Source organism: Prosopis cineraria, unplaced genomic scaffold, assembly GCF_029017545.1.
Source record: "Prosopis cineraria cultivar Desert tree isolate PC_DT_omini unplaced genomic scaffold, ASM2901754v1 PC7, whole genome shotgun sequence".
NCBI classification, from domain to species: Eukaryota; Viridiplantae; Streptophyta; class Magnoliopsida; order Fabales; family Fabaceae; genus Prosopis; species Prosopis cineraria.
The window spans coordinates 5,143,354-5,168,549 of record NW_026555338.1 but is presented as its reverse complement, the minus strand read 5'-3'; the positions used below and the strand labels follow the sequence as shown (position 1 = coordinate 5,168,549).

Below are 25,196 nucleotides of genomic sequence, written 5' to 3'. Positions count from 1 at the left end.
GCTTATGAAGAGTAAACTATTTTTTATTAAATAAAAATTATGGCTGCCAACAAAGCATAGGGTCAAAAAATCACAAGTTAATCGTCAATGTTAGGGATTTGTTAGTTTTGGGCCATATCGTACCGCTTTTAAAAGTACAGAAAAAACATTGGACTTCTTAAAACTCAAGGATACCAATTGCATCTTGTGAAAAAAATTTAGGAGTGAATTTGCACTTTAACCCTAGATTATGAGATAACTCTCCAATGTCCTTGCTTTTTTAATGTGTCAACAAATTTATCTATTAATCTAACAATCAGAAGGCATGCAAGTCCTAAAAAGATTGAGTTGGATAAACCGAACAATTATGACTTCATATAATTATCTCTAATACCCGGTCAAAAGTAGGAGTCCCGAAAAGATATGAACTACCCTAAACCGGCGTACAACCTACCTAAACTGAGTAGTACACATTATCTCCTTTTTTTCTGGCACTGTTACAAGCATATGATATCACTAATATAAAAGAATTAACAAAATGTAATCAAGCTATTACTGTTTTACATTTAGTAAGAGGAAAACTACACTAAAAGTACATTTGATCTAGTACAATCTTTTTTCTATCGAGCAATATGCTGCCCAAATTCCCAAAATGATTGACTGGTAGATGACAAGGGCCCCCCACACTCCAATAGACCCTTTATCCATTTCACTCTATTTACAAGCTCCTCCAAATCCAGTATTGCATCTTCTATACGATGTAAAAACATTGAATCAAGACAAATATTTTTATCCTTTCTTAGCTTTTTTGAGGGTTTCTTATCAAACAACCCATCATTGATTTCTTTCGTTCCCATATTTTCAGTTGACTCATCCTTCACATGATTACTTGGAGCCTTATCCAAAGAATTAGCTTTTCTAATGCTAGTGTCACCTACTTCTAAGTCCATACAAGTTTTAGTAGTATTATTCACTGCGATGGGTCCCTCCGAAGCGTCTAAGAAAGGCTCAGGACTCGGAGAAGAATGTGAAGAACTACATTGCAATGATGTACTTGCGGAAGTTTGAACAACTGCTTTTCCATCTGCAGCATAGCAAAACGTGGTCGGAAAGAAGCAGCTATGAGAAAGAAGCAGCAAGACAAGGTGTCAAAAGAAAAGTCAGCCTTTAGCCAAAAAAAGAGAAAAAAGAACAAAAGGAAAAATCAGAAATTTTTCATGCAGACTCCAAATTAAAAAAAAAAAAGAAAAAGAAAAAGAAAAAGAACAAAGGAAATCCAGTATTGCATCTCCTACACGATGTAAAAACAAGGAATCAAGATTCAAGTCAAATATTTTTTTCCTTTCTTAGCCTTTTTGCGGGTTTCTTATCTTTCGTTCCCATATTTTCAGCTGTCTCATCCCTCAACAGAGTTCTAGGAGCCTTATCCAAAGAATTAGATTTTCTAATGCTAGTGTCACCTACTTAAGTCCATACCAGTTTTAGCAGCATTATTCACTGTGATTGGTCCCTCCAAAGCCTCTAAGAAAGGCCCAGTACTTGGAGAAGAATGTGAAGAACTACATTGCAATGACGTACGTACGGAAGTCTGAACAACTGCTTTGCCATCTGCAGCATAGCAAAACGTGGTCAGAAAGAAGCAGCTATGAGAAAGTGTGGTGATGTTGAATTTATTATAAATATTCTTCGCTTATTAGTAGGGAGTACTGTTGATTATTAAGAATTAATAGTTCTTGTTATAGTCTCTCAGCTAGGTGTATATATACCAGTTGTAAACACATAATTTTGAATCAATAAGAATAATATTTTCCCTCTCCATGCCACATTCTCCATAAATGCCCAATTCACTGTCACATGCCTTCTCCAAGTAGAGATCTTTATGGCCATCAATCCTTTCCTCCTACACATCCTATTCATTGTATGTGAAATTTCCTTTGCAACAATAATATTTTATTGTATGAATCTTGCCCAGCACAAAGCTAGATTGGTACGGGGAAACTATTTTATTCATCAAAGACTTCAATCTGTTTACAACAATCTTTGCCACCACTTTATTCCACACATTACAAAGAACAATAGGCCTTAAAGTTCTAGCGAACAACGGACGCCTACAAATGTGAAGTAATAGAAGCAAGCACAAGTGAGTGTCGGAGTACAGGTGCGGGTATCGTTTGGAAGAGGGGGAGTGGGAAGTGGGGGTTTTCAAGCATAATCCTACCGCTACTGGGCCTACAACTTTGCTGGGCCAGGGGATATCATAATATTGAGATCAAAATCAGTTGTGCTCAGAGTTACAACAAACTTACTAGGGACAGCAGTTACTTTGCCCTTGTTTTAACACTCTGTGCGATATCAAAGATATCACCTTACGTGATAGGAATCTCTCTGTTCTTTTTTTTTTTTTCCTAATGATTGCAACTGTCTCAGAAATCCCTCACGCTTAGGGTCTGTTGGTAGTGATTCTTTTGGTTCCTTTGATAATCAACCTTTTTAGGCCAGTTTGAAAAGGTGCATGGTGAAAGGGGCAGGTTTTTCATTTGACTTCTCCTTTTGTAATTTCGCTTGGTTTTGTTAATATATAGTTCCATTTTCATCCAAAAAATAATAGGCCTTAAATGGCCTACTACTTTAGGCTTTTCAATTTTCGGAATCAGCACCAGCAATGTCATATTCAGCCCCTCAACGACTCAGATTATACCAAACATGTGAAATTAAATTCACCACACTAGATCCAACAATGTCCCAATTATTATGATAAAACACAGATGAGAAACCATCCTCTACCAGTGCTTTAAATCCTCCAATACTGAATATTGCCTTATCTCCTCCCCATCAATAGACCTCTTCAAGTTTTCAATTATCCTCGAATCAACTTCACCCCACTGATGCTTAGTAACATGCTGCTCTTGCTGTTAGGAGCTCAAAATTGACAGAGAGAAATAAGAAGAGCAATTCTATTAAAATAATATAGAACAAGAATCTCAATTTATACTTCTCTCAATAGCCATGTTTAGGAAAATCTCCAAAGAGCTCAAAAGTCTGTTTTATTTATGATATGTCAGCTTTTAAGTTGACAAACATATTTATAATACTAAATACAATCCAAAATAATTGAACATCTAAATAAAATCTAAATAACTAGATATCTAGATAAATAAACATCTAAATAAAATATAAATAATATTATTAAATAGAAAATATCTAAAATAAATTAAAAATAATATTTATTCCTAATATTTCTCTTACTTTCCAAACCACCTGTTATCCCTCATCAATCGATACTCTATCAATACTCTCCCCTTGGAAATTTGCCTTGTCCTTAAGGCAAGACAGGCAAAACTTTCTTGGATATTTAGAGGTTTAGATGGGAGTAATAGATAAATAGCAATATCTCCAATTTGGGCTCCAGAAATAGAGTTGGTCCGAACAAGAGATCCACTATTCACCAAGCTCAAAACCTTCCACTCAAAGAAAGGCTCCTAAAACTTCATCGTTGCTGTAAAAGCTTTTCCTAAACCTGCAGCAAAGAAGGTTTGGCACTTTCTAGAACTATCTTGACTTTAGTGTTGTCTTTCAGAGGAGAGTTGAGCTCCTTGCCATGTGCAAGCTCTGAAACAGAAACATGCAAAGCCAAAAAAGGCTTGGAGTTTGTTGGGTCTCCAAGAGATGAAGAAGAGAAGGTCGCATCTCCTTAGCCTCATGAAATGAATGTATTTCCAGTCAATAGTGTTTAATTTTGACTAGGTTGTTTCACTCCTTCATGACCACAAGCGTGTTAGACCATAAACTCACAATTTAACTTAAACTCAAGTGCTTTTACACAATTCTAGGTTGAGGAGTTCTGCTTTTCTAAATTTTCATATCTCCCTTAACTCCTAAAAGAATTTGGGCTAGCTTTGGTTTGTTTGCTAGTTCACACAATTGGTGGTGCCCTGATTGTAGCATTAAAGACGTCAAGGCGACCTATGATGTAAAGGAATCAGTGCGTATCATAAGGCAAGGAAAATGGTTAGATAGGGAATTGCATGGCGAGATGGGTGGTGAGGATGAAGGTTTAGGAGGGGTGTATAGGTGGTAGGAACCCATTAAGGATTGAACGGATTTGATACCAAATGTTAGGAGCTCAAAACTGATAGAAAGAAATAAGAATAGTAAACTTATTAGGATGATAGAATAAGAATCTCATTCTATACTTCTTTTAATAGCTACACTTGAAAGAATCTTCAAAAGATTCAAAAGTCTGCTTATTCATATGTCAGCTTCTAAATTGACAAGCATATTTATAATGCTAAATACAATCTCAAATAATTGAATATCTAAATAAAACCTAAATAACTAGATATGTGGATAAATATCTAAATAACCAAATATCTGGATAAATATGTAGATACCTAAACAAAAATCTACATAATATTATTAAATGGAAAATATCAAAAAATAAATTAAAAATAATATTAAATCCTAATAGTATAATCCCTCATTAAGCAGTGCTCTATCACTCACTGTAGCTTGTCATCTATATATAGCCTGTCAAAAAAACTCCGGACCATTCCCATAATCTTAGTCTCACCCTCCACCCAACACCCCTCTTCGTCTTTTAACATCAAAATTTTATTTCTTCTTCCATCAATTGTCTTCAAATGATAGTATTTTGTGTTTCTATCCCCATTTTGCAAGCACAAGTAACAAAATGATGCCAATAAATCTCCTCCAGCTGGAGAACCTCAAGTAACTCTCCTTGCAATAGTTAACTCAAATTTTCGAATGAGGATTTCTGTCTCTTCCGAACTTGATTTGAATGCCCCCCAATCTGGCCTGAATACATCTTTCTCTCTTCAAAACACTCCCAAAAGCATCATGATTCCAATGAGCTTAGGAGTTTCAAAGACTTAAAATAGTATTATGAGCCTCTCCTTCAACCAACTCACTTTTCAGAAACTCCTTAAATCCTTCATGCATGATTCCACATTTCTTCAAAACAAAATGATCTTTGGTAAAACTTTCACAACCATATCAGGAAACTATTGCTGCGAAACATCATTCACAAACAGCAATCTAAAGATTTATACACCCTCTAACGTCCCTTCCATTTTGGTCCTTTCCTTGTGAACAAAGGCCTGTAGACTCCAAATCTACAAACCCGCATCTATTACACCAATCTCTAAACGCATTACATCATGCCACGCTTGGAGCTTCCCCTCCACCCTGCTCCAATGGTGACATTATGTCATCAAAATCTCCCATCATCACCCAAGGTTCAGAGATAATTCTTGCCATGCATTCCCACTTTCCCCACAACTCTTTTCTGCCCACCCTTTGGGGATTAGCATAGGCAAATGTACTTAAAACATTCACCAAATTCTTTACCCTGCACCTTAACATGCATGAACTACACCTCTCATAGGATAGAATCATTAGCAATGTCCCCTTCATTCCAACAGAACAATATGCCTCCAAAATAACCAACTTTCTCCGCCCTTGCGTAACTTCTACATGCCATTCTATTGATTACTTCATCTGTTTTTCTTCCACTTACTCATGGTTTCAGCAAGACCATAATATCTAGCCCATGACATCTTAGTAACTCTTTCAATGCAACCATATATCCTAAGCATGAATATGTAATTTGCAAGAAAAACAACACAACAAATAGAATCTCAATCAGCCATACACTCCTCATAAACTTTAGATTCCCAGCCTAGAGGTGCGGCAAATAGTAAACAATTGACATTTTAATGGAAAGAAATGTTTTAAAATCAGTTGCAAGCAAAATACAAGTTTGACAAACATCTCCTACAAAGTCAAGAGTGAAAAACAGCACAACTTGAAACTTATTTACCTGAATGTCTTGGCTTAGCTATCTGAGCACAAAACTGTAGTTTTCCACCATTTAGAAACTGATCACAAACAAATAAGGTATGCAAATTAGCAAACTTAAAAGCGTAAATAACCGTAGATAGTCAAATTCCTTGCTAAATAAACGAGATATCAATACAGCGGTACTTGTAACAATATAACTGAAGTAACGGAAAACAACTAGAAAATATCAACTTTCCTTTTGTGTTCACTTTCCATTTGTTTTTTATAGTTATCATTCTTTAGACGATCTATTTGGTTTAAACTTTGCTACTTGCACAGTAATATTGACGGCAACTGTAACAGTGATTTAGAAGAGGAAGTGTGATAGGAGCTCAAAATAACTGGAAGAAATAATAGGAATAAACCTATTAAGATGATATAAAACAAGAATCTCATTCTATATTTTTCTCAATAGCCACGCTCGGGAGAATCTTCAAAAGGTTTGAAAAACTATTTTATTAATCTCATGATATGCTAGCTTCAAGGTTGCTAGTCATATTTATAATGCTAAATACAATCTAAAATAAAATCTAGATAACTATTTAAGATAATGAATAAAATCTAGATAACTAGATGACTAAATAAAATTTCCTAAAATCCAAAATAGTGAATAAAATCTAACTAGATAAAATCTGAATCTAAATAAATAAATAAAATCTGAATAAATATCTAAAAACTAAATAAAATACTAAATTAAATGAAATTAATGCTAATTTATCTTTTGCTTCTTCCTTCTTGAATAAGTCTGAATTCTATTTGGAATCTTATCATTACCCCCCTCTTGAAAACTCAACTTGTCCTCAAGTTGAAAAAAAGGGAATTGAGCATGCAATATGTTGTAGTCCTCCCAGCTCGCATCTTCCACAGGTCGCTCATGCCATTCCACCAATAGTTCAAGCAAATGATAACGAGTCCATCTATGATCTAAGACTCGATGAGGTCATACATGTAACTCAAAATCAGCTGATAATGGTAAGGCAGCTAGTGCAAGCGGTGGATCCATCCCATGAGCCAGGCACAAGAGAGATTGATAGGTGCTCATGATAGTAAAATAAAATAAGAGAAATAAATCTATTAAGATGGTATAGAACAAGAATCTCATTCTAAACTTCTCTCAATAGCCACGCTCAGGAGAATCTTTAAAAGGTTTAAAAGATTGTTTTGTTGATGATGATATGCTAGCTTCAAGGTTTCTAGTCATACTTATAATGCTAAATACACTCTAAAATAAAACCTAGATAACTATCTAAGATAATGAATAAAATCTAGACAACTAGATAACTAAATAAAATCTCCTAAAATCTAAAATATTGAATAATAGATAAAATACTGAATCTCAATAAAATCTAAAGAATTAAATAGAATATAAAGAAATACAAAATACTTAATCAAATGAAATTAATCCTAATTTATCTTTTGTCGCTTTCTTCTTGAACAAGTCTGAATTTTATCTGGAATCTTATCAATACCCCCCTTTTGAAAACTCAGCTTGTCCTCAAGTTGAAAAGAAGGAAATTGAGCATGCAAAAGGTCGTGGTCCTCCCAACTTGCCTCTTCCACAGGTCACTCAAGCCATTCTACTAATAGCTCAAGCGAATGATGATGAGTCCATCTATGATCTAAGACTCAGTGAGGCCTTACAAGTAACTCAAAATCTGCCGATAGTGGTAAGGAAGTTGGTGTAATTGGTGGAGCCATTCCATGAGCCTGGCATAAGAGAGATACATGGAAAATAGGGTGAATATGGGCGTCAGCTGGCAGTGCCAATTCATAAGCTACTTTACCAATCCTTTAAAGAATCTTATAGGGCCCAAAGAAGCAAGGTGATAATTTTTCAAACTTTCGCTTGGTAAGTGATTGTTGGCGAAAAGGCTATACTCGCAACCACACCAAATCACCTACAGCATACTCGACTTCCCTTTGGTGCTTGTCAGCATAAGCCTTCATATAGTCCTGAGCCTTGCGCAAATCATCCTTTAGAAGTCGGATCATTGCACCTCTAGTCTCAAGTTGATCTTCCAAGTCAACTACAGGTGTTTCTCCTTTCACATAAGGAAGCAAGGGAAGAGGATCTCTCCCCTATACCAGTTTGAAAGGTGAATGGTTGGTTGACGCATGATGACCTGTGTTGTATGGATATTCTGCCCAGAAAAGAAACTTGTGCCAAGATTTGGGTTGCTCATGGGCAAAACATCGTAGATAGGCTTCAAAACCGTGGTTGACCACTTCTGTTCGACCATCTGTTTGGTAGGTAGTACTCATCTTCAACTTGGTCTGGCTTAATCGGAATAACTCTTGCCAGAACGAGCTCATGAAGATAGGGCCCCTATCAAAGATAATTGAGCGAGGTACCCCATGTAAGCGAATAATTTCCTCACAAAAGATTGTGGCCACCTTCTTTGCAGTGTAAGGATGCGAAAGAGCAAGAAAATGTGCATACTTACTCAAACGATCCACTACTACCAAAATAACCTCAAACCCACCTGACTTAGGAAGACCAGCGATAAAATCAAGGGGAATGTCTTCCCAAGTTTGAGAAGGTACGGGTAATGGTTGAAGAATTCCGACTGGTGCCAGGGTTTGATACTTATTTTGCTGACAAGTGGCACAATGTCGCACATATGCCTTAACATCCGCTTTCATTGCTGGCCAATAAAAATTCTCCGCAAGACGCTCAAATGTTTTAAGAAAACCGCCGTGCCCTCCAATAGTAGTAGAATGGGCTTCTGCTAGCAACTTGGGTCGCAACTGTGATGAATAAGGAATGACTACTTTGTGGTCATAGAAAAGTTTTTCATTAACAAGGTGGAATCTAGGTCGGGAAGTCGGATCTTTCTATAAATCTTGCATTATTTCATTAGCGAAAGGATCCAATGTCAACTCAAAAGAAAGGTCATCCAACTCTATAGCAAAAGGTACTGCCATTTGAAAAAAAATGGGCATGTTGTGGGCACCTTGACAACACGTCAACCCCCTTATTCTCCACTCCTACCTTGCGGATGATGGTAAAATTAAGGGGTAAAAGTTTGATGATCAACCGCTGTTGAGTGTTCGTTGTGGTACGTTGTTGTAATAAATATTGAAGACTAGCGTGGTTTGTTCTTACTAGAAAATGCCTCCCTAAGAGGTAATGGCGCCATTTTTGGACTACAAGAACTAACACTAGGAGTTCACGATCGTAGGTGGATTTGAAGCAGTTAGAGAAAGAAAATCCTTTACTGAAGTACGCAATAGAGTGGTTATTTTGCATAAGTATAACACCAATTCCTTCTGTGGATGCATCGCATTCAACTGTAAATTCTGCTTTAAAATTAGGCAACTGTAGGACGGGTGCCATCATCAATGCTTGTTTAAGATGATCAAAGGCCATTTGAGCTAGTTCAAACCATAAGAAGGCATCCTTCTTAGTTAATTTAGTGAGAGGACGAGCAATAATCCTGAAATTCTTCACAAAATGCTGATAATATCCTGCCAAGCCTAAAAATCCATGTAATTCCTTCATAGTTTTAGGAGTAGACCATTCACGTACTGCTTCCACCTTTTTCGCTCAACTTCAACTCCCTGGGCAAAAATATTATGCCCTAAGAAGGGAACTCATGGTCTCCCAAGAAAGCATTTTTTTAAATTAACACAGAACAAACTTTCCGTAAGGTCTGCAAGACAATACATCGGTGGTCTTGGTGTGTTGGAAAGAGGAACTGTATATCAGAATATCATCAAAGAAGACCAAGACAAACTTTCACAAATAAGGGCGAAATAAATCGTTCATATCTGCTTGAAAAGTGGTTGGTGCATTAGTTAAGCCGAAAGGCATGACTATGAACTCATAGTGTCCCACGTGAATTCAAAATGCTGTTTTGTAAATATCCTCAGGTTGCATCCTAATTTGATGGTACCTAGATCGTAGATCCAATTTGGAAAAGTAAACCGCCCCATATAGTTCATCTAATAACTCATCAATATTGGGAATTGGATGCTTATCTGGGACTGTAATGCTATTCAATTTTCGATAGTCTACACAAAATCACCATGAACCATCTTTCTTTGCAACCAATAATACTGGGCTAGCAAATGGACTGGAACTGGGATGAATAAAACCTTTGTTTAATAATTCTTCAACTTGTTTCTCAAGTTCAGCCTTTTGATAATGTGGATAGATATGGTCGTAAGTTGGGTGGTTTGGCCCCAGGTAGCAGGGAAATGGTATGTGAGTGATTTTTGAATGGTAGCAAGGTTGTGGGTTCTTCAAAAAACAGCTGGGAAGTTTGCAAATAAAGGTTCAAGGTTGAAATCTGTGAAGGATTGAGAGTCAGCGGAAGCTTTTATTTGTTGAATTGAATTAAATTGAGCACCTTTAATAGTGTCAGGGACTCCTTGTAGCTTATACCTCTTGCCATTCCACCAGAAAATCATAAAGAGTTCATTCCAATTGGCTTGCACTGTATTAAGAGATGCTAGCTACTTAATGCCTAGTACCAAATCTGCCCCTCCCAAGGAAAATAGGAAAAATTCTTCTTTAATGGTTAGCTCTGTGAGCTTAACTCCCACATCTTTACATACTCGGTTGCAATGTACAATACTACTATCTCTAATTTGGACTCCGAATGCAAAAATATAATGAGTGGAAAGACATAATTCTTGCACCAATGAGTATGATATAAAATTATGAAAGGACCCACTATCTACAAGTAACAAGACTTCTTTGTGAGCAGTGTCCCCTTAAGTTTCATTGCTGCCCATGTGTTGCTACCTAGAATAGCATTTAATGAAATTTATACCCCCTCTACTGTAATATTATCGGGTTTACGGTCTTCAAAAGGGGGAACGACTTCATCTCCTTCTTCTATGATTTCCATGAGAGAAAGCAACCCCTGACAGTAGTGCCCAGGCCGAAACACGTCTCCATAGCGAAAACACAGCCCCTTATCTCTCCGTCTTTGCTATTTGACATCCAGGGCTGAATTTCTAGTTGACGCCGAACTCGCTGGTCTGCTTCCTGTCAGCATTGAGGTAAGCAATCTTTGTGAAGATGACGAGAATGAGAGATCCAAAGTTCTTTAATCGCGTACGCCAAGTGCAGTATGGAAACCGGCTTGGGTCTAGGTTGGGTTAGCTTTGGTTTTGCTGACACCCACTTTATTTTCGATTTCCAATGCTAGACTCACTGCTCGGTAGACCGAGCTTGGCTTATGGATGCATCCGTCCAATCTCAACTCCTCCTTCAATCCGTTCATGAAGACGTCGAGCAAGCAATGCTCCGACCAGTTCTTCACTCGCACTCATCGTTTTGTGAACTCTGTGTAGTAATCCTGTACTGACCTTTCTTGCTTGATGCTGCAGAGAAGCTCGTTTGGATTTTGGTATTCAAGGGGACCGAAATTCTCCTGAAACGCTGCCACGAGTTCGTCCCAGTAATGGATTGTTTTTTCGTGGCTGATCCAAGCGAAAAAATCCAACACATCACCCTCTAATGATAATGATGCCACGCCCACCTTCTCTTCCTCAAGTGTGTTATAGTATTTAAAATACTTTTCAGCGTTTAAAATCCAACCTCATGGGTCAACTCCATTAAATTTTGGAAATTCAATTTTGGTGTGATGAAATCTGGTGCGTCTACAATTTTCTTGCTCATCTACACTCTCTTCATCTTCATAAGAGTGTCTATGGTGTGAATCTCTTGGTTTCTTGATTGCTGAGGTTTCAAGAGCCTCTACCTTTTCTTTTAATAAATCGAGAGTTTCAAGTTTTCGAGCAATTATAGCTAATTGGTCTGACATGAGTGAATTCAAATTTTCTGAGTCATCATTGGGCGAGTTGTCAGATGGGTTGGTTTCTTGACCGTTACGTGTGGCAACCATGGCTTTGATGCCAAATTGATAGGTGCTTATGATAGTAAAATGAAATAAAAGAAATAAATCTATTAAGATGGTATAGAACAATAATCTCATTCTAAACTTCTCTCAATAGCCACGCTTAGGAGAGTCTCCAAAGAGTTTAAAAGACTGTTTTATTGATGATGATATGCTAGCTTCAAGGTTGCTGGCCATATTTATAATGCTAAATACACTCTAAAATAAAATCTAGATAACTATCTAGATTATTGTGTTAGGAGGAGGGTTGTGTTAGGCCATCAACAGCCAATGTAAAAATTTGTTGAATCTATCATGAACATGGACAATAGACACTCTAAAATAAAATCTAGATAACTATCTAAGATAATGAATAAAATCTAGATAACTAGATAACTAAATAAAATTTCCTAAAATCTAAAATACTAAATAATAAATAAAATAATGAATCTCAATAAAATCTAAGGAATTAAATAGAATATAAAGAAATATAAAATATTAAATCAAATGAAATTAATCCTAATTTATCTTTTGCCGCTTCCTTCTTGAATAAGTCTGAATTTTATCTGGAATCTTATCCGAGATACACAGAAAATAGGGTGAATACGAGCATCTACTGGAAGCTCTAATTCATAAGCTACTTTGCCAATTCTTTGAAGAAACTTGTAGGGCCCAAAGAAGTGCGGTGATAATTTTTCAAACTTTCGCTTGGCAAGGGACTGTTAGCGAAAGGGTTGTACTCGCAACCACACGGCATCGCCCACATCATACTCAACTTCCCTTCGATGCTTGTCAGCATAAGCCTTCATTCGGTTTTGAGCCTTGCGCAGATCATCCTTCAAAAGTCGAATCATTGCATCTCTAGTCTCAAGTTGATCTTTCAAGTTAGCTACAGGTGTTTCTCCTTTCACATAAGGAAGTAGGGGAGGAGTATCTCCCGTATACCAGCTTGAAAGGTGAATGGTTGGTTGACATATGATGACCTGTGTTGTATGAGTATTCCACCCAGTAAAGGAACTTGTACCAAGACTTGGGTTGCTCGTGTGCAAAATGTCGCAAATAGGCTTTAAGGTTGCGGTTGACCACTTCTGTTTGACCATCTGTTTAAGGATGGTAAGCAGTACTCATCTTCAACTGGGTTTGGCTTAATCGAAATAACTCTTGCCAAAATGAACAAATTTGTTCATTTTACCCACATTAGTTTTGAATTCTAAGACTATTAATAACAACAGTCATCTTCATCTTGCTCCTCTACTACATCATTCGCCTACTACGCTTTCTAGTGATGAAGTTACTGCATTTGTGAATGAACAAGTTATTCTTGAATCACACAATCCCCTCCATTGTTATCTTGTTCATTAGACAAGATTTCCAAACTTCAATATTATGATTCTACATGCTTAGAGTTTTGTTGTTCATTTGATGCCATTTATTGGCATCTGAATTGTTGAAAAGAGTTTACAAATAGAGACAACTTGAAATCTCTTGATCATCCCATTGTACTTCCTAAACATATCCATAATTTTACTCTCTGGAGGAGAGTTTTTCAAAGCGGGGAGAAATGATGGAAAGAGAAAAGGAATAATTAAATATTTGAGAAAATTTGAGGATTGAAGAATAATTAGGAATTTTTTTTATTTTAATTGTCATATTAATTAGGAATGTCTTGTTTTAGTTGTTGTATTATTTGAATTATTGCTATATTTTAGTATTTATTGTTAATATTTACATTTAATTTTAGGATTTCTAGAATATTTCTTTTTTAATTCTAGGATTAGGTTAAAGCCTGTAAATAGTGTCTTAACTCATTTGCTTTGCACATGTCTTTTGAATGAGAATTGCTATCATTTTGCCTCTCCTATAAGTTTGTCTCCTCTTTATAATCTCTCTGTTGTCTTTCTATCCTTTTCTCTACTCTTTCCTCTTCTCTTCTCCCTTCCCCTTCCCTGTCCTACATCAGTCTACTACTAGGAATTGCACTTATGTGGGGGGGAATTTAGCCACTTAGAAGTAAAAAGGCAATTGGTTGTCTCAATATGTAGTGTTGTGCCTAAACTCATAGTCGTGGCACTTGGAACTTGCAAAGGTATATGGGTTACCAAACTAATAAAAGAATTGAAAGTTCCGTATGGTGGTCTTGTGAAGCTTTGGTGTGATAATAAGGCTAGCATTGAAATGACCAAGAATCCAATGCATCATGAAAGAAGAAAACATGTTGAAATTGGTAGAAACTTTATCGTTATTGTCCCTAGTATCTCAATGGAATCCTCTCACTTTATGAAAGAATCCAAGATAGGTAGAGAAAAATAAGGAAGACTATTAATGACGTAACTCAAATAATGGAGGATAACTACATGAAAAGTAAATAAATAAAATTATATACTTAACCTACAAATACCATAATTCAATACTCTTAAACTTGAGGACAGCTCAACAAAACAAAAAAATAACCTAAATAATATTATTAAATAAAAAATATCTAAAATAACTTAAAAATAACGTTTATTCTTAATATTTCTCTAACTTTCACATCACCCATGATAACATAATAATCAGTACTTTATCACTTTGATGAAGAGCTTTGTAACTACAAAACTTATTTTCCCATTCAATGAATAAAGCAATTCTTACAACATCACAAAAAACTTCAAAACCCAGATGCTACACTCAATCAAGGAAGTAAAATGCTCATGTTACACCACATTTTGCATAATTCATATAAAATATCATCAAGAACAACCCTTATAAACACTTTGCTAAATAAATTAAGAGATCAAACATACTTTGGTCAGGATAGTCAACATATTCCATGAGACAAAACATTTGACCTTTCTTCTCGCGAATCTGCCTAATCTGGAAGGGGAAAAAAATGAATGCTGAGTTAACCACATGATATAATTGAAACTTCATATTAGCATAAGAATAGAAAAATGTTATGAATAAGAAAAGCATGATACTATCTCATGTATCAAGGATAAAATTGCATGAAGGCAATCCTACCATGCAATAGGCCTTGAAATGACACAATAGCAAAGGGCATGACTATCAAACCTAAGTGTATAAGATGTTAGGGAACTTGTTGAAATAAAATCCCTAATGGATTACAAGTTTATAATTAAATAGACTTTGACTCTTTGTTGCAAGCTTCAAAGTTCAATATTGATTTACATGTATCATTGGTTTGAGTCAAGAATAATCTTGCTCATATTTAATTTCAATGTTTTAACTCTGCTTATATTTATAGCCGGTCCCAAGCTCGGGTAAAAGAGGAGGGCCGTGTCAAGTCTTTCATAGCCAACATAAAACTTTGTTGAAACTCACATGAATGCGAACAATAAACAATTTGGTGATAATGTTAGGTCATTGCCTATAAGTCACACAATGTATGACTCAAGTGTAGTAACAAGTGAGTTAGAACCACTGTATCTATACCTGAATGTGGTGTTAAATGAGCAAGGGCTACTGCATTATTTTGAATGAACACAACTAAAGAAGTAAGTTCATGTGAGAAAGATAAGATTTGGTACTTAGAATGTTGGGACCTTGACTTGTAAATTTATAAAAGTAATAGGAGTTATGATTCATAGAAGAACTAATATCTTGTACTTGCAGGAAACCAAATAGCTCAATGAACAAACTAAAGATATTTAAGGTTTCAAACTTTAGCATACAGAGCAAATAAGTACACAAAATAAGGTGAGCATCATTGTTGATGAGGAGTGGAAAAAGGACGTGGTAGAAGTTAACAGAATTGGGAATAGAAGTATTTCCTTAACAATAATCTTTGGTCGTAAAACTGTCAATATTATTAGTAAGCCGAAGCAAAAGCCAGTCTTAAGGAATTGTTTTGGGAAGACTTAGAGGGGTTGATTCAACACATACTACAAAGTGAAAAAAATCATTATTAGAAGAAACTTTAATAGTCATATCGGGAGGAAGGCAGGTGATTATGCGAGGGTGCATGATGAGTTTGGTTTTGGGAATCTAAACAATAAAAGAAAATCTATTCTTGATTTTTTTCTTTTTGGCATATGATTTCAAAATGGCCAACACATGTTTCAAAAAAAGAGATAAACATCTAATCACTTACAAAAGTCAAGCCTCAAGGTCACATGTTGATTTCTTTTAAGTAAGGAACACGAACAAAAGACTCAATAAAAATTGTAAAGTAATTCCTAAAGAGGGAGTAACGACACAAAATCCTTGTCCATGATGTGTGTATTATGGGTAAAAATCAAAAGCGCCGACAAGAATCTTATAGGACAATATGGCTAAAAAGGTAAGGAAGGTTGCTAAAAAAGTTTTAGGAAAATCAAAAAGTTTTAGTCCGACAGATAAGAAGTCTTGGTGGTAGAATAATAATGTATAGGAATAAGTCAAACATAAGAATGAGTGTTTTAAAGCCAAGAAAAAGTCAAAACGTTTTGGTCCGAGAGATAAGGAGTCTTGCTATTGAAGTGTGGAAATGTTTAAGTGAAATGAGATCTTCAAGTCCAAGAAAAAGCCTGATAAATGGAGAAGAAATATATTAGTTCCTATTTACAAAAATAAAATAGACATTTAGAATTGTACAAACTACAAAGGGATTAAACTTATAAGTAACGCAATGAAATTGTGTGAAAGAGTGATCAAGCATGGGTTAAAATTAGAAACTAGTATTTCTGAGAATCAATTTGGCATCATACTAGGTAAGGCAACTACAAAAACAATTTATCTATTAAGGAGATTAATGGAAATGTATTAATGCAAAGGTAAACATTTAAACATGGTTTTGATTTGAAAAAAGCTTAAAATCGTATATCGAAGAAGTACTTTGGAAAGCTATAGAAAAGAAAGAAGTCTAGTTTACCTATATTAGAGGTATACAAAATACATATGAGGGAGCAACAACTAGCATAAAAATGTCTAGCGGTAAAACAAAGGACTTTCTTATAAGGATTGGACTACATTAAGAATCATCTTTAAGTCCTTATTTGTTTGACCTAGTCCTAGATATTTTAACTAAACATATTCAAGAGGAAATTCCCAAATGCATGCTTTCTGCAGATGATATAGCTGTCATCACGGAGACAAGAGAAAAAATTAACTACAAACTTGAGTTGTGGAAGAAAACATTAAAATTGAAAAGTTTTCACTTAAGTAAGAGCAACAACAACAACAAACAACAACAACAACAAGCTTTTATCCCGTTAGGTGGGGTCGGCTACATGGTTTGCAAGACGCCATTGTGCTCTATCATTTATCAAGCTTTTAGGAATATTATTAATTAAGAAATCGCGTTCAACAACTTCCAAGAGTGTTCTCTTAGACCTTCCTTTACCTCTCTTAATCGGACTCAAAGTTATATATTCCACTCTTCTCACTGGTGCCTCCCTTGGTCTTTTTTGTACATGCCCAAACCATCTCAATCGATTTTCTACCATTTTTTCCTCAATAGGTGCCACCCTCACTTTTTCGCGTACGTGCTCATTTCAAATTTTATCTTTACGTGTATGTCCACACATCCATTGTAACATTCTCATCTCTGCTACTCTAACTTTATGCTCTTACTGTCCCATTAGACCCAGCATTCACTACTATATAACATTGCCGGTCTGATAGCAGTACGATAAAACTTTCCTTTAAGTTTATTAGGCACCTTACGGTCGCAAATAACTCCTTTAGCTTTTCTCCAATTAAACCACCCAGCTTGAATTCTATGTGAAATATCTCCACTGATTTCGCCATCATTTTGAATAATGGCTCCCAAATATCTAAACTTTTTCACTTAAGGTATAATTTGATCTCCCAATTTCACTTCTAAATTATTGTCAAATAGTCCTTTACCAAATTTACAATATAAATATTTCGTCTTACTTTTACTCAGATGAAAACCTTTCGACTCCAATGTCCTCCTCCATAACTCAAGTTTGCAATTAACCTCTTCTCTTGTCTCTGCTATAAGAACTATATCATCCGCAAAGAGCATACATTTTGAAATTTCCCCTTGAATATGTTCCGTCAAAACATTTAAGATCAAGTTGAACAAATAAGGACTCAGAGATTATCCCTGATGTAGTCCAATCTTTGTAGGAAAATCCTTGTTTTGACCATTAGGCGTTCTTATATTAGTTTTTACCCCCTCATACATATCTTGTATGGCTTTAATATAAGCAATCCGTACTCCCTTTTTTTTCTAACGCTTTCCAAAGCACTTCTCTTGGTATACGGTCATAAGCTTTTTTCAAATCAATAAAAACCATATGTAGATCTTTATCTTTACAACGATACTTTTCCATTAATCCCCTTAATAGATAAATCGCCTCTGTAGTTGATCTACCTGACATAAAACCAAACTGATTCTCAGAAATACTTGTCTCCAATCTCAACCTGTGCCCAATTACTTTCTCCCACAATTTTATTGTGTAGCTCATGAGTTTAATCCCTCTATAGTTAGTACAATTCTGAATATCTCCTTTATTTTTATAAATAGGAATTAATGTACTTCTCCTTCACTCATCAGGCATTTTCTTGGACCGTAAAATCACATTAAATAACTTAGTTAATTATCTCACCCCTTCTTCACCTAAACATTTCCACATTTCGATAGATATACAATCAGGTCCGTTGGCTCTACCATTTGCCATTTTCTTAAGAGCTTCATTTACCTCCTTATCACGTATTATTTGATAGAATGACAAATTTTGTTCTCCTTCACCAGTTACTAAATCCTCCAAGTTACTAGATGAACCCTCTCCATCATTGAAAAGTTTAGAAAAGTAAGTCTCCCATCTATTTTTAATTACATCATCTGTAACTAAAGTTCTTTCCTCTTCATCCTTAATACACTTTACCTGCTCTATATCTCTTGATTTTCTTTCCCTACTCTTGAAAATCTTATAAATATTTCGCTCTCCTTCCTTCGTCTCAAGGCTCTTGTAAAATTCTTCGCTCACCTAAGTAAGAGCAAGACAGAATATTTACATTGTAGTTTTGTTAAAAGGTTAGTCAGTAGTAATTTGGAAGTAAAATTAAGAAATCAAATCATATCTCAAGTAGAAAAATTTAGATATTTGGGAGCTACTATTCAACATAATAGGGAAATTGATGGGGATGTTGCATATAGAATACAAGCTAGATGGTTTAATTAGAAAAAGACTAAAAGAGTTATTTGTGATCAAAGGTTCCTAATAAACTCAAAAGAAAGTTTTATCAAATTGCTATAAGGCTAATTATGTTATATGATAGTGAATATTCGGCTTGAAAAGGACAGTAGGAACATAAAATTAGAGTAGCAGATATGAGAATGCTAAGATAGATAAATGAACATACACATAAAGATAAAATCTGAAATAAGCATGAATGAGAAAATACAGGCACAACATCTATTGAAGGAAAATTGGTAGAAAATCGTTTGATATCATTTGGATATGCATAAAGAAGACCACAGGAGGCATCAATGATGAGAGTGGAATCAATAATTTAAAGCCCTGTAAAAAGAGATAGAGGAAGGTCAAAGAAAACACTTATAAATGTTGTTGATCGAGAGCTTTTAATTAATAATATTCCTAAAAGCTTGGCAAATAATAGAGCACAATAGCGTTGTGCAATCCACACAGTCAACCCCACCTAGTAGGATAAGGCTTGTTGTTGTTGTTGTTGTTGATTTCAATGTTTTACTATTTGTCACTCTCTTTAGCAGACCAAAGGAAATATAATTTCTAAGGCTTTGTTTGGTTCACTAGAAATTGAAGTAGGGAAAGGAAGCGGGATATTTGATTCCCTAGTTGGTCTTTGGGGAAAATGACAGAATTTGACCTCCCACCACCACCTCATAGGAAATCCATATTTTCTTCCGAAACACTTTATCCTGGCCAAAATACCCTCAACCTCAACTTCAATGTTAGCTTCAACCACACCAAAGATAAACCACCCTCAAGTTCAACTCTATCATAGATCTACCCTCTATTCAAATCTAAAGCCTATCGACAAGACTCTAAGCTCTATCATTCTAGACTAGTCAAAGAGCATCAAATGTCAACTTTGAATTTGATAAACTTCAAGGAGCAAAAGTCATCAATTTGAATCCCACCAAAGCTGGCAACCAAAGAACCAACTCACTCTCTCTCACCATTGATGACTTTCTCTACCTCACCGACAATGATTCTCTTTCTCTCCAATCACAATCAACATCATCATGAGTCTCTTCTGCAGCAACCATGTTTCTACAACGACAATTTTCTTTGCCTTTTTCACACCTTTCCTCCCTCTCTTCAAGATTCTCCATCATCATCTCGTCTTCTTCCTCTTCTTTCTCAATCATCCAAAGCTCTCTTCTATCATTACAAATTTTCAATATAACTTAGCATTTGATATCTTTGATGAGTTTATATTTGAAAAGATTTTGCAAATCTAAGAGTTGACAAATCTATTGTAAACCAATATTTGATTTCAAATATGTTGAAATCTTTGATTTTGAAAATCTTGTTAATCTATTGAGATTTTTAATTGAATTTGCAAATATTCAATCTATCAAAGAGCCAACCATTTTATTGATGAAGAAGGCCATCACTTGGGGCAAAATTTTTCTGTTTAAAATTCCCTTAAATGGTTTCACAGTATTTTTAGTTAGGGTCATTTTTAGTCTAGTAATAATTCAAGCTTCCTTTCCATGATAAAAGCATGCATATAAAACAAATTTTAACTAGAGATTGCATTCAAACATACATTTTAACCACATTCTCATTCCTATTCTCCTTCTCACTCCCTTTCCTCTTCCCTTTCCATTAAAATCCTTGCTACAAAACAAATGGGGTCTAAGAGTCTTTTGATTAGATTTGATTTCAAAGGAATAAGAAAGTGCAAGTCAAGCAATTTGAACATCTCCTAGAAGAACATCATATGTTTCTCCCTTGTTGATGTGCTTACATGGCAAATGAAAGAAACCAATCATGAGCAGGTCCTTTGGATCAATCACTTCCACTATAATTGAAACAAATAAGACCCTACTTATTACAAGGCACAACTTGAATGGTCATAATAACCAACAATGGGTATGGAGAGAAAAACATAACATACGGCCTATTCAGCCCTTAAAAAGGATAAGAATGGAATAGAATGAAATGGTAGGGAATGGAATGAAATGGAAGGGAATGAACTGCAATCTGGATCGTTATGAATTTGTTTGGAATAATATTAAAAATGAGGGACATTCTAATTGGTGTTGGTTCATTCTTATGCGCAACACTATGGGTTCCTATAGCATTTGTAGAATCCCAACTTGCTTTTTTGACCCGCAAATCAAAAGTAGTCTTTAACAAGACATTATAACAATCTAAATTATATGAGAATCAATGACCCAATACAACTTACCTAGGAGAATATCTTTTTAACAAAACCATGCAATGGTAATTCATGCATCAAACATAAGTGTAAATATCTTGTGCATAACCATGCACCACAAAAAAATAAACTACTTAGGAGAATGACCATGATTACCTTGCAACGAAACCATGCACCACGATAACCATCTTGAAAAGATCTTGCCTCAGCAAATTGACCAACATGAAATGGTAATTGATGCATCTTTCATCAAGATGCCTACAAGCTTTTCTATCTTGCAAGACATGAAGTAATAAACATAGAAATAAAATCAACAAAACATCTCAAGCTCCTTGGAGATTAACATAAATCACAAATAATGCTAAGAAAGTTTTATTATAGTTGATGAAACAATGAAAATAGAGTTAAACCAAGGAAAGACAACCAGCCAACTAATCACAACGATTGTTACAATAGTATTAATTCTCCTTTCTTATGCAGTTAAACTCTATAATAGTTAATTGCATGATAATGTAAGCTATAAAACCTTCATTATATTATAATTATATATCAAGCCTCCTAGTATCAAGGCTTTCCAAAGTATTCTCACTATTTCTTTTGTTCTTTAAGCTCTAACCAATTTTGGCATTACAATTCACCATATTTCACATTGGAATCTTCAAGATCATTTAAGGTAGTTTGCAAATCTACAAACCAAAAAACAAAAAAAGAGCTAATAAAGGCACTGGTGAAGAAAACTTTAGATAGTCTTTGACTATCTAGAGAGAGATATAAAGAGGCCAAGAACAATCAAGGAAGTTATCAAATAGATCTATTGGTAAAAGATATATTTGAAGAGTTGATTATTGATATAACATAGTGGTGTCATGAATCTATGTAACTAACCCCACTTCATAGGATAGAACTTGTTATTGTTGTTGTATACAATTGCACATTAATGGCATCTCAAGCCATACAACCTTCAATCTATCATAATTCTACATAAAACAAGCCTCCTCATAACAAAGCTTTACAAAGTATTCTCTCTTTTTATTTTGCACTTTAGGTTCTAACCAAAAGTTTTTTTTACATATTTTATTACTTTTTCAAATATGAAGCTAAATAGTTTTTTTCCCAAAAGTAAACTTGATTGTAGGCTTTGAATAAAGTGAGGCCATTAAAAGGGTTAGAGAAGTGGAGAGAGACAATGCATTATACAATTTTAATGCCCCATGCATTGCAAAGGGATGAATTATAGTTATATTGATTTGAAGTCTAATGAACAAATAGAGGGAAACTAACTCTTGGTATTTCCCAATGATGAGAGGGGAGGTAGAAAGAAAGGGGAGAATTTGATAAGAGAATCGTAAGACCCTAATTTCACACCATGCCTTGATTACCAAAGGACTACTCTAACATATACTCCCTCGGAACTACAATATAAGTCATTATTAACTAATTTAAATTTCTAAAAGAAGTTGGTTAAAATTTTAATTTTCTGAAAAAAAAATTCAATCATACCTTTAAGCGGAATAAAGATAATATTTCATTTATTCAAAAAAAAACCCTCATTAATTATTTGAGTGAAATATAATAAAATGAGAGTATAACTGAAAAAAATATAGGAAACCTCCCAATGCCGCCTTATATTTAAAACCAAGTAAGGCTTTCAGAAAATGCCTTATATTGTAGTCCAGAGGGGGCAGGTATATATTGCCTAAGCATTAAGCAACACCCAAGTTAGTCTAGCAATAGACAATAGTTAGTCCACACACTATATTAAAGTTTAGTACACTTCACCTTAAAAAAAATGAATAAATAAAATAAGGGGAAAAAAGACATATTACCAAACTCCCTTGTTTAGAGTTATAAAAGTAAATATTTATATATCACAAACGTAATGTTAACCCACCCTAATCCCACACCAAAACTTTCCTACCACTAGTATAGTTGAGGTTGTACTAGGAGCAAGTCCAAACATTATTTAGAAAACAGCAAACAAAAACAACAAGCCTTTATCCCACTAGGTGGGGGTCGGCTACATGGATTGCAAAACGCCATTATACTCTATCATTTATCAAGCTTTTAGGAATATTATTAATTAAGAGATTCCAAACATTATTTAGAAATTATAATATATTAATGCGGCTAGTACTATAGTAGAGTTTGCAATATCGCCCTTATAAAAGAGCCTTTGAATAGCAGAAGAAGCTATATTGAAATCCTTAAGATCATTTAACAGGATTAAGATCTAGTAGAAGGGGTTTAAAAGAACTAATGGAGTAGAACTATTAGAAGAATTTACCTCAATCATCCACACACAGATCAGGCTCGTCCTGGCTGCAATTCGGGATGCTGACTGCCACTTATCAACAGTCCAAGGCATAGGCGGACCTATATTACACCCAGTGCCCCCGCTGGAATCTTTGAAATATGCATAGTTGATATAATAACGTTTTAATTTTTTGTTCCAGATGCTTTGACACAACTTTAGCCAATACACAACGAATCCGACATTGCAAACCAACACAATCCAAAGCCTACAAGTCGCTAGTAATCAAAATGAAGAGGACAAAAGTACAATAGCCAATTACACACCATTCAAGAAAAACGAGTAAAAATAATAAACTCAATCTGTAAGTTTTCCCAAGTTCAAAAGTGTCAATATTCAAACGACTACGCAACCAGATTCAAAGAAACAAAGCAAGAACAACCAGCATGAACGGATGACGCGGGAAACAAATTCAATATAAGATTCAATGCCCGATTGAACAACTCAATCTCACCGGATTTTATGAGTAGACAAAGCCCTAGGTTCGAACCTTCTTCACTACTTGCCCGAGAACAACCACGCAGGGCTGACAACGGCCGACGGCGTCTGACGGAGTAGCGAACGCTTGCTAGTCGACGAAGAAAAATGGATCCGCTGCTCCTTCCCACGATATGTTTTGTGGGGGTTAAAATTAACTTCAGGAGAAGGTGTCGGTTGAATGTTAATTAGGGAAAATCGCTCCTAGTTCCCCCATTTTAAATGCTAAAAGAATCAATAAAATGTATGAACTATCCAAATTTTAAATCAATTACTTTAAATTTTAAATATATTTTATATTAAGTTACAAAAATTATTTTAGTAAAATATTCTTGAATTATCTTTTTACAAAAAAAAATCATTTAAACAATTTATATACTTTTTTTATTAAAAAATATAAAGTATTTTTAATCAAATATCACTCTCAATCAAGTAATTACCTACTTTCAAATTAACATTATCTTTCTATATTTACTCATATTAAATAGCCTATCATAAATATAAAGTCATTTATTAATAGGGGTATATTTAAAAAAAACACAATAATTACACCTTGAAAGAGTAAGAATGCCTTATATTTTTTTAATATTCAACTTCTCAAAAAATGTCTTATATTTTTTAACAAAAAGAGTACATATTACTGCAAAGCTCAAAAAAATTACAAGTCTTCGAACAATCCCACTTTCTATATTAAAAGCTTTATCTTTCTTACTAGTAATTTTAATTTATATTTTATCAACTATGTTTTTATTATTTTGTAGAAGGTTAAAAAAAATATAATTTTTAAAAAAAATCAGATTTTATCTAATATGAAGTGAATTTTCTAGTATAAGTGAATTAAAATTAAATGTGTACAATATACATCAATTGGTCAATGGGATTTAAAATGACACCATTAAAGGATAAAAATGAAGATTAGATTAATCGGTGGTTATATTAGAGAAAAGAAAAGAAGCAAGGACAAAGTTGGAAATTTTTTATTTCCTATTTTCTTTTTTCTTTATGTTATGGAAAAATGATAAGTAAGGATCTTATAACAATATTAATGTCAAATTAAAAATTTTAGTATTGAAATATGGTAGAAGAAACATTAAAATTTGATAACGTCAATGTTAAAAAATCTTAATTTGATATTATTATTCTTACAAGGCTCTTATTTGTCATTCTCCCTTATTTTATTTTCTTTTTTAGTTGATTTTCTTAATTTTTTCCCTTTATTTTAGCAGTTTTTTTATCCATTAATTAGAACCTCATTCTAAATTCCCAAGGCCATTTTCATATTTTATTGATTTCTCATTTCATCTCACCATATTTCTAACGTAATTTTTACCAAATTTCACTTCCTATACTTTCCACTCTTTTATTTTTCCACATTATATTTCATTTTTCATTCCATTAGA

General features: G+C 34.5%; 1 protein-coding gene across 1 annotated transcript; it reads right to left on the bottom strand.

Annotated features, from left to right (window-relative positions):
* Positions 1-327: 327 nt before the first annotated feature.
* On the bottom strand, positions 328-23,966 carry LOC129315588 (uncharacterized). The gene is made up of 7 exons (XM_054959407.1): positions 23,774-23,966; positions 21,165-21,282; positions 16,109-16,192; positions 14,471-14,540; positions 5,819-5,876; positions 1,456-1,587; positions 328-1,063 (listed from the first exon to the last, which is right to left on the bottom strand). Exons 2-7 carry the CDS (start codon positions 21,230-21,232, stop codon positions 600-602), a joined length of 876 nt encoding a protein of 291 aa, XP_054815382.1. The 5' UTR covers positions 21,233-21,282; positions 23,774-23,966; the 3' UTR covers positions 328-599.
* Positions 23,967-25,196: the final 1,230 nt, after the last annotated feature.

Excerpts from the sequence above, each read along its gene's own strand:
- LOC129315588 (XM_054959407.1), bottom strand. The coding sequence starts at position 21,232 with ATGTTGGTCAATTTGCTGAGGCAAGATCTTTTCAAGATGGTTATCGTG. Across the intron at positions 16,193-21,164 it reads GTGCATGGTTTCGTTGCAAG|GCTTTTTCTTGGACTTGAAG; the intron begins GTAATCATGGTC and ends TCCATTTATCAG. Across the intron at positions 1,064-1,455 it reads GAATAATGCTGCTAAAACTG|ATGGAAAAGCAGTTGTTCAA; the intron begins GTATGGACTTAA and ends GCTATGCTGCAG.